This window comes from Austrofundulus limnaeus, unplaced genomic scaffold, assembly GCF_001266775.1.
Source record: "Austrofundulus limnaeus strain Quisiro unplaced genomic scaffold, Austrofundulus_limnaeus-1.0 Scaffold27, whole genome shotgun sequence".
In the NCBI taxonomy this organism is placed as follows: domain Eukaryota; kingdom Metazoa; phylum Chordata; class Actinopteri; order Cyprinodontiformes; family Rivulidae; genus Austrofundulus; species Austrofundulus limnaeus.
Window position 1 is genome coordinate 2,878,883 of NW_013952429.1, and position 12,612 is coordinate 2,891,494.

General features: G+C 37.6%; 1 protein-coding gene across 7 annotated transcripts in view; it reads left to right on the forward strand.

The window, feature by feature from the left end:
* The window catches only part of LOC106515282 (alpha-1,6-mannosylglycoprotein 6-beta-N-acetylglucosaminyltransferase B), a 110,295-nt gene that overhangs the window by 91,225 nt on the left and 6,458 nt on the right, over nt 1-12,612 (forward strand). For 6 of the 7 annotated variants that reach the window (XR_001309983.1, XM_014004993.1, XM_014004994.1 and 3 more), the window contains 6 exons: nt 5,705-5,838; nt 6,834-6,964; nt 8,276-8,281; nt 11,648-11,806; nt 11,946-12,092; nt 12,444-12,560. Coding sequence is in view for 6 of the 7 variants with exons in the window: in XM_014004993.1 (XP_013860447.1) it covers nt 5,705-5,838; nt 6,834-6,964; nt 8,276-8,281; nt 11,648-11,806; nt 11,946-12,092; nt 12,444-12,560 (694 nt within the window). In the remaining variant the exon portion in view is untranslated. The remainder of the gene's footprint in view (nt 1-5,704; nt 5,839-6,833; nt 6,965-8,275; nt 8,282-11,647; nt 11,807-11,945; nt 12,093-12,443; nt 12,561-12,612) is intronic. The other variant, XM_014004995.1, reaches the window with a different exon arrangement.

The window sequence follows — 12,612 nt, forward strand, 5'->3', positions numbered from 1 at the left end:
CTCAAGAAACACAAGTTAGTGGACGTGTGTGTTCCTGTATAGCACTGTGACTTTCAATTTTCTTGCTGAATGTGTGTGTGTGTGTGTGTGTGTGTGTGTGTGTGTGTGTGTGTGTGTGTGTGTGTGTGTGTGTGTGGTTTGGTAGAGGAGCCTAGCTTCGCCACAAATCAACAGGTGTAGACCTCCTATAGCAGAGGTGACGAACTCAACAAACAAAACATCACATTTCTCGTCTCATAGCAACAGCTGAGCACCATTTACAAACAATAACAGAGCTCTATGTGGTGTTTCGTGCATAGAACAGTTTTAGCACACCCCTATCCAAAGCTTTAAAAGTACTACATGTATAATGTGAAATAAATAGGACAGAAATGTTACTAAAAGTAAAAGTAAAAGAGTTTTACTCTTGAGTTGTGGTAAGTAGCCGCCATCTTGAATTCTGAACTTTCCAACAGGGAATTCCCTTGTAAGTGGCTTGTAAGTGGGAAATTCCCACTTCCCAGTACAACTGGGCTGCAGCAAAAGTAGCTAGTGAAAATGGACGTCTTACACTATGACATTTGCTGGCTAGCAGCTACTTTTGAACCCTGTGCACCTCTGCCTACTGGATCATTTTGTGGGTAAAATAATTAACATGCTTTTTGGGAGATGTAGTTTATGGTCAATGCTGACTTTAAAGCAGCATACACTTATTTTAAGACATTAAAACATCTTTGACTCTCTYATGGGCCACATAAAATGCAATATTTGGCCCTCAGGCCTTGATGTAGACACAAACATTGTATAGAGTGCAATCCCTCTGTTTTCAGCCTTACTCTTGCCACCAATAAATATTTTTCTGGATTTGCTCCTGACAATAAATCAGATTCTCTAAACATATATTCAAGTATTTTTGAGGTGGAGTTTAAACATCTGTACACAAAATCATTAMAGTTGTTTGCTGTATCCATTCATTATTAAATAAGTTCATGCACATGGTGAGGTAATGTAAACCTATGACTACAACTTAAAAAAATAAAACTCTAACTACACAAAATATCAAATAGAAATTATATTCAACACGGTGTTGCAATGTAACAGCACGGAAACTTGCACAYACCGACTTGCACAGCGCCATCTGTCATGCATCATTACTCTGCACAGCAAGGATAATCATCTTTTTAATCAATACCACATGTAGTACAAGATTGGAGGAATATTACGATGCCCACAACTCAACACGCATGCTGCCGATACACATGTTATAATCCAAAATACACACACGCATCATTTTCAATCAAACAGTGTTTTAGCAGCTTTCTGCTGCAGTTTTGTGATATTTATTGTCTCACTGATACTGGGGGAGAAAAGCTTAAACACCTTGTGGTGTGGAAACATGAAGGAACCAGAAGATGCAAAGAAAACACAAATTAGACAGAATTGTATGTGTGTGTGCTCATGTGTGTACTGTTGCCAAAGTGTATCTAATGGCTTCTGGCATTGCCACGGAGTTTCAGCAACTTGGAATCTAGGCCATGACAGTCATGAACTACCTAAAAAATAAAAAAGGTTTAAACTGCCACAGAGCATTTGAAGGAATTAATCAGCTGCACATCCCTGAGAGCRTTGCAAAATGAAACCACATTATCTTCTGAGGAATTTCATGTTGTTGCCTCAGAAACAAATAAGATTTTTTTTTTTTTTGCCACTTCAGTAGAAAGCAGAACTGAATATCAGAATATTAGTATCTTAGCTTCTTCATCATCAGTGGCCTTTTTTTTTTTGCCCTTTTTTTTGCCAAAAAAAGAAACAAATAAGATTGAAACTCTAACTTCAGATTTTGTCTAACCCTTTCTGTCCTGCTTTGATGTTTCCATGTCCAGAAAATTAGTTTCTTTGTCTACCTCYTTGCATGTGATGACATCATTTGATTGTTTTTTGCTTCAAGCGTGTTTAGAGCAACAGTGAAAGATAAAAAAGTGGACCAGATGAAGGAAAAATAAGGACCAGTGAAGATGGTTAAGTGCAGAGTTTGCAAATACAAAAGGAGCAGAAAGAACAGAGACATAAACGTAGCAAAAAAAAAAAAAAACAAAGCAGTGAAATGTTTCTCACGCCAACTGGACATCACACATAAAAGGGCCGCTCCGTGTATTTTTAAAATCCAATTATGAGCAAGAGAAATGCATTACTGGTGGACAGGAGAGGTATTTTCTCAGCATATAACCTATTTTACTGACTTTCTTTTGTTCTGGTGATTTGTTCAAAGTATAGAATGTACACACACACACACACACACACACACACACACACACACACACACACACATTTCCACACGGCAGGCTGGCAGAAGTCAGTACCTAATTGCTTGCTGAGTTCAGCTTTTCTTTGCTTTGCTCCACCTGTGTGCTCTTGATTTCTGCTTTTCTTAACAAGATGTGACTTTTAGTGTTTTAGGAGGCTTTTATTTCATCCAGTCATTTGAAGATAAAAAAAGTTCAAAAATCAGAACTAGGTCCAATAGTTTCATAAGGTCATGTTTTGCTCAGTTGCAGGAACAGCTGTTAGCAGGGTTAAACCCTTCCAAATATTAGCAAGAAAGATTTGGCAAATATAGTTTTAAACAGATAGATTGTTTGCTAGATTGTTTCATGGTTTGGTGAAATTTAGAACACTGTTCATGTCAGACGTTCAGAAAAAACAGAATTTTTATTGACATTAGATTTTGGGTGATCCAAATATAATTTCAAAATGCCAAATAAGATCAATGTTATACAAAGTCTTTTCTTCTCCTGGTCATTGCTGTATATTAAATTATTATTATTATTATTATTATTATTATTATTATTATTATTATTATTATTATTATTATTGTCGACAGGCATTTACAGTATATGTATATACTGTATACTGTATGTGTTGTATGCAGTACAGTTATTCATTATTAATTTGTTGGCAGATATTATATTACAACAAATAAAATATTAGAAGGATCATAAAACTTTAGATTATTGCCAAATATCAGACATTATGTGTGATTTTAATTAAATGAAACATCTGGTACAAGTTTTAGCAAATAAAAACATCATAAAGCAACAGATTTTTTATTTTTATTTGGAATAAATGCTATTTATTCTTAATAATTTTCGGTCACATTTTACATTTTTTTCAGTGCTACATAATTTATCTGTGTCCCAATGCTCCTGAGGACAAAGCTAGGTCAATGAGTTACCTGGTCACCCCCCACCCCCCTTTCTCTGGTCCTCGAGGGTCTGGTTGTGGCTAGCACAGAGCAGAGAATCATTAATCAAATACTCTGAGCTTTGCCCCCCAGCTCCCTATAATTATCTTTAATTTATGGTCTTCCAACATCTACTTTAAGTTATTATTCCGGTGTAATATGTAAATAAAGAAAAAAATGGTGGTGTCCTGTCCAGTGTGTGTGTAGATTTGTGGGACTGTGTGGGTGTGTGGGTGTTTAAGAGAGAGCATATTGGAGCGAGAGTTCTGCTGTCAAAGATGCTGGAAGCTGATAGTGTTCAAGTTATAAATCACAACCACACGTCTGATAATTGGACCGACGTATCGATTCCCTCCGTGTGCCGAATTTACTGCTCCGATAGAGGTGGATCTGTGGAGATATCTGGGGACAGTTTTGCATCCAAACAAGAACAAAAACATCTTACAGAGACTCGCAACAAGCAGCAGAGCATGTACCAGTAATGGCAGATAAATGATAGATGGCAGAGGGAATACCGAGCACATCCCTGCAATTTAAAAGAATAAAGCTGTGAAACCAAACTGCCTGAAACCAACGTTAACTACTCTTTCACTGTGCTAACAAGAACACTGCCTTGCCACTTGTTACTGGAACATACAGACTATTAATCTGTAAAATAAAAAGAAGATATATTCTTAAAGATCTGTTTGTTATGCCCCCGTCGCTGTCTCGTTTTGTTGAAGAAATTCTACAGAAAGTCTTCATTTAAGCGTCACAGAAAACTGATAATTTATCAACATCAAATGTTGCTTTCACCTGTATTGTTTATATTTTCCGTCCTCTGAACTGTCACAATTCACCAGCTCTGCTGTGGTTTCGTGGCAAATGAAAAGAGATCCCCCAGGAACGGAAAAAGACAGAGGATCAGCGGAGGAGTAGCTGAGCTGAATATCTATTGGAAGATCAGAGTAAGGGTCTAATCTGGGTTAAACAGTTGCTCAGAGGGGCTCAACAATCCTCCAGGGTGAGGGGAGTATAGCAGGGTGGCACGTTGTAACGCTGCTGGATGAACATGGATCACTTTCATTTTGCAGTGAGATGCTTTACCCGACACAGAAAGGAAATGTTTTAGCAGCTCACACCATAATTTCCTTTACAACACAACACAAAACTCATCTTGATATTTACCTGAACGAATTCACAGCTTTTTGTTTTTGCAAAACAAACCTYTGAAATTCTGGCTGATCAAAATTTAACAAAATGATTCCATTATAAGGGCTTCACGCATTGAGAGAGTTTAAAATGACACATCTGCACAACAATGAAACAAAACAACAACAAACATGACCGTACAGTATTTGGACAACAATTGACGTGCAACTTAATTTATTTATAGCTACTATTGAGCAAAATTTTTCTGTGGTAGTAGCTGAGCTTCATCCTCAACTCATACTTTTAGACGTCTGTGTTAAAAATAGATTTTTAAAATATTTATTTCATAGCTCATCAGCTGATTAACATTGCACAGTTCCATTTTTTAAAATCAGTTGATTATAGGCATGCAGCCATTAAATATTGAAATAATTAAAAACTTTATCAAATAATTAAGTACTCAAACTGCTGACTATTTCCATTCATTTTTTTTCTTTTTACTGGAAACCATTCCAGACTGTTTCACCTGTATCACCTGCAGTTTTCATGCCTCTGAACAGTGATGTTTGTGACAGTTACGAAATGAAAAAGGTTCTGACAGGCATGTAGGGATGAAGGAGAAAATTACCTGAAACCCAGAGTTTGGCCCGAGTACAGCATCCTGCCCTCTTCTAAAAACACTTTTTTGACACTAAATCAGTGTGAGATCTTCCTGCTGTTCTATTCCAGTCCAAAAAAAAACTCATCTCAAAAACTACAAACAGTCACACCTCAAGTCCCTGAGAGACAAGGGGGCATTGGCGTACCGCCTGCTATCCTTTGGATGAACCAACAATCCTCAGAAGGTGGGGACGGTTGAGCATTGGTCTTCAGTTTTTATCCCTGGCGACCCCTATCACCATCCATGAAAAATGGCATACTCTGGAGCATTTAAGCGACTTTTTAATGAGCTTTTCAGAAACATCAGTGTCTCAGGGCTCCTCTGATGTTTGGAAAACTTTCACTGCCTTGTCTCTTGTTTAACACAGACACACAGCTATCTGAACCTTTGAGCTGAAAAAACAAAACCTGCCACACTTAGCTCTCACAGATCAGACTGATTGAATTATGAGTAAAATGAAGTTTTCTGTGTGTGAAACACATTCTATTTGTACACCTGAATAAGGCCAAGGTGTGTAACTGTAAGAATTTACTGAAGTGTTAGTCTATAACTTCAGTATCTAAATGGTTTTTGTCATTTTCCTGTCAACCCCACGAACAATGTCCAGGAAACTGTAAACATATTTATTAGATATTACTGATCTGTTTTACAGAATGTTAAGTTAACTATTACTTTGTTCTGTGCCATTACAGATGTCATATCAGAGTTATCGACACTTTTGGAACAGAACCAGCCTACAATCATGAAGAGTATGCAACCCTTCATGGCTACCGGACCAACTGGGGCTACTGGAACCTGAACCCACGGCAGTACATGACCATGTTCCGTAAGAGCAAATCTTCCGCCTTCAGTTACATTAAGTACATTTAACACACTGTCAACATATTTGTTGTTGTTTTTTTAAACAATATCAGAACAAAAAATATATTTTTCAGTTTAAAACAAGCTTACGTGCTCTCTCACACACTCGTCATCACTTAGGAGTTGTTCTAAATTTTCTCAAATGGCTTCAACCGAGCCTTTTTCTTTCTTTGACAGGTCTTGCTGCTTATTCACATTTGTTTGGAGAATGTTTAATGTTACTTTTTTCAGCGACAGCACAGCCCATWGCATCTCTTTAAGCTGTACCTGTGCTTTGTCTGCTCTGTTATATTCTACACAATATGTCTGATCTGCACTAAGAGCTGTCTGTCTCCTCACTTTCTTCCTGACTGAGTCTTTGACTACTTAACCGTCTCGTACTTGTGGATCCAGCCTTTAGAGTGGCCGCATGGCTGGCGCTTAGCAGCAGGATCATTATATTGACAATATATAACACACTGGAGACACCCACGTTCCACAGTGACCAAAGATTTAATGAGCAAMTCAACCTTCATACTTGTGAGAGCACAGTGGGAATGCAATTGCAGCTTTTCAATGCTTGAGAATGTACTCTGCTAAAAGAAGGGAAAAAAACTATAATTGGTTTTAAAATGTGATTCTAGAAAATTCAATATCTAAGGATTTAAGATGAAATTAGTTTTAATTATGTTGATTTTTTTAAACTTGGAAAAAACGTGAATGTACTTTAATTTTCCTGAACTGGTCATCTCAGCCTTAACGCTGGCTCCATGACGATCACTATTTATATTCCCTAAAGGCAATAGTCCAACAAACTGGGCACAAAAATGATAGTTTTTTCCAGCTTTCTTCTTCTTCTTCTCTTTTTAACAATTAAACTCCTTCTTTCCCTCTTTCTGTCTTTGTGTATTGTTTTCCCCCTGTCTTCTGACTCTCCTACCTTCACTTCCTACACACATCCACACACTCCTACACATTCAGCCCACACACCAGACAATTCCTTCATGGGCTTTGTCTCAGAGGAGCTGAATGAGACGGAGAAGAGAAGCATCCAGCAGAACAAAGTCAACAACATGGCTGTGGTTTACGGGAAAGAAGCCAGCATGTGGAAGGTACACTGACCAACTTTCACTGTCTCAAAACCTTTGTGTTCTCCAAAGTCATGTCTGTTCTTTATGACCTTGGGTTTGTTTGGTTTGGTTTGGTTTGGTTTGGTTTGGTTTGGTTTGGTTTGGTTTGGTTTGGTTTAGTTTAGTTTAGTTTAGTTTTTGGTTTGGGTTGGGTTGGGTTTGATTTCATTTGATTTGGGGTTTGGTTTGGTTTGGTTTGGTTTAGGGGTTGGGTTGGGTTAAATTTGTTTTTTTTTTGGGTTTGGTTTCATTTGATTTGATTTGGGGTTTGGTTTCATTTGATTTGAGGTTTGGTTAGGGTTGGTTTGGTTTGGTTTGGGTTGGGTTGGATTTGATTTGATATGGGGTTGGGTTTGATTTGATTTAGGGTTGGTTTGGATTGGATTGGATTGGATTGGGTTGGGTTGGGTTTAATTTGGGTTGGGTTGGGTTGAGTTTGGTTTCATTTGATTTGATTTGGTGTTTGGTTTGCTTTGATTTGGCGTTTGGTTTGGATTGGGTTGGGTTGGGTTGGGTTTAATTTGGGTTGGGTTGGGTTGAGTTTGGTTTCCTTTGATTTGATTTGGTGTTTGGTTTGGTTTGATTTGGCGTTTGGTTTGGTTTGGTTTGGCTGGGTTTGGTTTGGTTTGGTTATAATTTTTTTGGTTATTTTTTTTACTAGGTCTCTGAAATGCCTTGTTTGCTTCTGCTGCCAAAAGGCACCAAAGTGTGTAAAAACCACGAGGACCTAARTTCTGTACTAAATACAATTTAGAAAACAAATGAATCTTTTTAGCATTGATTCATTTTAATTAATATTACATCACGGTACTCCAGCTCTGCAGTGTTACAAGAAGACAACCTTGACAACATTTTTCACATCCCACTGTTTATGTCATCACAGTTCAGCTTCATGTGGCTTTTATATGCACAACTGTGCATCTTTAATTTACAGCCAATTTTCCTCTCAGAAATGGTTTGCCTGTTCATCCGTATGAAGCAGAAAGACACAGWTGTGCCTCCATTCTTAAAATAATTATAAAGAGGTTGTTTACTCTCCCTTGTCTGCCAGCTCAGTTCCCAGGTTTCCATCCTAGTTGTTGCTTAGGAAAAAGATCAGAATGGGTCATGAAAGCACAATACTGTGCCCTGAAAAAGGCTGAAAATTTTGTTTGTAACTTTTCTTTTCTTTCTTTTTGGTTTCACTTACTGTTCTGTGGTTGTTGAGCTGCTGTTAAGGTGGGATTAATTTCACCATAATTGTTGTTTTTCTTTTTTGTGGCAAACTGTTGGATCTGACTGGATTCTGATCAGCTTCAGGTAAGAGTCTGTTTCCTGCACCTTTTATGTCAATGCTGCGTGCCATGTGCATAAAAATGTTCCAATAACATGCCAGAAAATAATCAAGTGCTCGTAAATATCCAATGTTTTTTCAATTAAAGTCACCTCGCAATTAAATGTTGAGTTATTACCTTGTGAATGTAAACACATTACTCTCTGTAGCCTCCTGTATTTCCTTAATGTGTGAAAGTTTTTCATACTGAGCCATAACGATTTTTAAAGACTAATGTAAAAACACACCAGTGCTGCACTAACAGCCATACCTGCTTTGTTTTTTAGACCAGGGAATTTTGGTCTGAAAATAATGTGTTCCATTAAAAAAAGTCATTCTTTTTGTGTTGACTTAGAAAACATGAACAAATACACATTTTCACAACTACTGCAGCACATTTACTGTGGCGTATTTTTTCCCAAAAAAAAATCAATATTTGGTTTTCAAGAAAATGGTATTTTCAAAGGAGCTAAAATACTTTAGTTTGTTTGAACAGAATAAAACCTTGATTTAACATGTTATACTGGTAATTGTRAGCTTTAACAAGACATCTAATCATGTTTTTTGTGAATAATTTTGAAATGGTAGATACTGTCTTTGTCATTTATTTCAGAAACGACAGACTGTTCAGCAGCACTTTAGGATGTCTTAATATAATGAGAGAGGAAATTCATGGTTGTTTGTTATTTGTACACTAAAAACAGCTTGGTGATTTGTGCAATTATAATAGGAATGTTATTTATATTCAGTTTTTCCCATTAACCTGTTGGAAGAAATGTTACCATGTCTTTGTAGAAATAAACTGTTTCTAGATTCACATCGTTTTAATTAGTAGTTGTCTTTTTCCAGACGGTAGGAGAGAGAATAAATGATGACCAGGGAGGGATTGGGTCATTTAAGGTAGTATCTCACAGGGCTTTTATGGCAAAGAGAAAAYGTAAAATTAGTCAAATTATTTGTTGCAGTCTTACTGAATTCTGAGCTTTTGCAACCAGCAAGCTGTGGTTGCACTTTCAGCAGCTAGTTTTTGAAAATCATTGCTTGTTTTTTGTAATTTTTATTATTTATTATCAGCATAGTTAACATTTGTGGTCTTGGATGTTGTGTCATAAAGAGAGCTCCTCTATAGGTGTCAAAATACAGCTTTAGGCCTCTGAAATTATAAAAACTAAGGCACCAGTTCAAAATCCAATCAGCAAGATTGCAGGTCTCTGCGACTCATTTTCCTGGTCTTAGAGATGTTTAGGTTCAAATTAGTTTCCACTGCTCTGTAAGCGGTCTCATTATTGTTTATCAATCCTATGAGGGTGGTGTCATCACCACATCTGATGACGATGTTAGTAAGGTGAGTATATGAAAACATAGTAAAAGATGTACCGGTGTCCAGGTTTAGAGTAAAGTCTGATTTCTTCTCCAGCCGTTCTGAACTCTACACACAAACTGAAATAAATCTTCAAACAATCTTTTAAATCTGCACGACAAGAAACGAAATCATCCTGTGTGGGAGGCACACGTAGTACAGCAGGAAGTAGAGACAGAGAGAGAATTTCCAACTCAAATTGTGGAATTTGCACCCTAAAACACTGGTGTTTCTCTTGCTTGTTCATTGCCGTTGTCTGCTGCACTCAGCGCTCCAGCTAATCTCCTAATTGGCTGAGAAAATCCTCACAGAGGAAGCTATTGATCGCTGCAGCCTCCAGTTACTTCTCTGTGGAGGAGGAGTGTGCGGGGGAGCAGAGCAGAGAGATACAGTGAGCTGCTTAACATCAGCCGGCCGGTCGATATTATAGTCAGGTTTATGCTTCGTTCACGTTCTCATGATAATGTTTAGGCTGTTAACTCGTTGCTGGGTTTTGTTCTTGCTGGCACCGCGCTCAGCATTATCTCTAAAACGTTTCCTCTCCAGCTTTGTCAGGATGTACTGAGTGTATTTTGGGGAGAAAGAAGCACAAAGATGTGTGCAGAGGTGGGTAAAACATTGTAAACCAACAATAACATAAAAATTAAGACTTGATGGTATACAAGTAGACGTATTAAAAAAGTATAATGCAAAATGCTGTAACTGGTAGAGTTTGGATTAATTGTTGTATTCATTACTAGTTTTTTTTAAGTAAATTCTTAATAAATCAGTAGCTGCCAAATTAGTGTGGCAGAGCAACAAAGATCATTTCTGAGCTGTGCATAAATCTGACTTGTAGCATCAAATAATAAAARAACTCTATCAAAACTACTCAAAAAGCTGATCTCCCACCAGAACCAGACTGAGTAAAGGCGAGTTCTGTTTTCTCACTTGTTACACCCACACAGAGCCTGGTGGAGCCGCTTTAAAGGAGACAAGCTTGGTGCTGAACAGCTCTGTTTAGTGATTTTATTTATCTTATCTATTTTATATGGATCAAAGATGAACTAATTTAGGTTTTTTTTTCTTTAAGTATTAAAGCTCATGAACTTGATTGGTTTCTCAAAATTTGAATGATCCGAATCCTAAAGGATGTTCGGTCATGTTTGTCTGTGTTGATCTAATAAAATGTGATAAAACATTCGGACACTATTTTTTTACTTCCCGAAACCTTCCTTTGGCAGACAGACTAGTAACTTTATGTTAGAACTGTGTGTTTCTTGTTAACATGTGAATCTCATGCGGCCGAAAAAACCCTGAAAACAACGTATTTGCCGTCAGCAAATTAAACAGAAAATGACCATGGAGGTTTTGTTTTAATTTTACGGCAGTGTTTTTATTTTTTTAATGACAGAGTTGACGAATGTAAGGTAAGCAACTTAGCTTAAAAGAACTTTTGTTGCAATGAGGTGTTAAAATGCAGTTGCAAGTACTGATACTAGAGCTAAACCCAAATTATTACCACTTTTTTCTTACATACTTTTTTCGATTAAAATAGAATTTTTTGAAGTTATACCTTAAAAAAACAACTGAAGCTGCTAGCCCATCTCCATACCACCAAGTGAAGGATTGGTTTGCAGTGGCGGCTGGTGGATTTTTCTCCAGGGGGTCTACAACTCCAAAATAGACACATCTCAAAAAGCAATCAAACATGTATTAAGTTGTATCACACCAGTGTATTTATTAAACAAATGAAACAAATAAAACTTCATTACGGTGTCATGTAGTGTTTTATTTTTTGCACATAAATGTTGCCTTTCTGTAACTGAGAAGCAAAATTCTTCATGACTCTCCGGTTTGCACTTTATTTTAAACTCAGAGAATTTTTCCCCCTGTTCATGATGGAAAAGAAAACATGGATTCAAACGTTTTCATTTCATTCTCACCAAATGTGTTGTTTCCAGAAACACATCTATAAAAAYCACCCGTTCTTCTGTTTCTGCTCCTCCTCCAGCAGGGGAAAGACAGTTTCCTGGAGATCCTCCACAGATACATGGAGGTCCACGGAACGGTGTACTACGAGACCCARAGACCCCCGGAGGTCCCGCCCTTTGTGAAGAACCACGGCCTGTTGCCCCAACATGAGCTGCAGCAGCTGCTCCGCAAAGCCAAGGTAGAAAACTCGAGAATATCACCTGAACGTAAACTTTATCTGCTGGGTCCGCTTGTATCATACACACACAGAAATCTGTTTTCTCAGAAATGCAAACTGAGCTGCACATTAAAAGTGTGTTTCTGGTTGTGTTTTTAAGCTCTTCATTGGTTTTGGGTTCCCRTATGAAGGCCCAGCTCCGCTCGAAGCTATAGCCAACGGTTGTATTTTCCTGCAGCCGAAGTTTCAACCCCCCCACAGCTCATTAAACCACGAGTTCTTCAGAGGCAAGCCCACATCTCGAGAGGTAAAAACATCAATTTGTTCCCATTATCCGTCAGATTGTTAGTGTATTAAGAGCTGCCCAAAACTTTTAGTTTAACTCCAGAGCTGTCAGCAAAAAAAAAATGTACAAATTGGCTGGTTTATGGTGTTAAATGTATATTGTTTTTTTATTATTTTGGAATGCGCAGCTATAACATTAATTGATCATTAATTTTGCACAAACATATATGTAATAAACATAGACGGCGTCCAACTTTAATGAGGAAAGAAACTGAGCTTAAGGTCAGTTAATTAAAACGTTTTAAACTCTTACAGAACTTCCTTTTTTGTGTTGCTGTTGTTGTTGTGTTGTTGTTTTTCTTTTATCCCGAAGGTTTTCTCCCAGCACCCGTACGCAGAGCAGTACATCGGCAGGCCGCATGTCATGACGGTGGACTACAACAACTCGCTTGAGTTTGATTCTGCAATTAAAGAAATCATGAAAACCAAGGTACACACACACACACACACACACACACACACACACACACACACACACACAC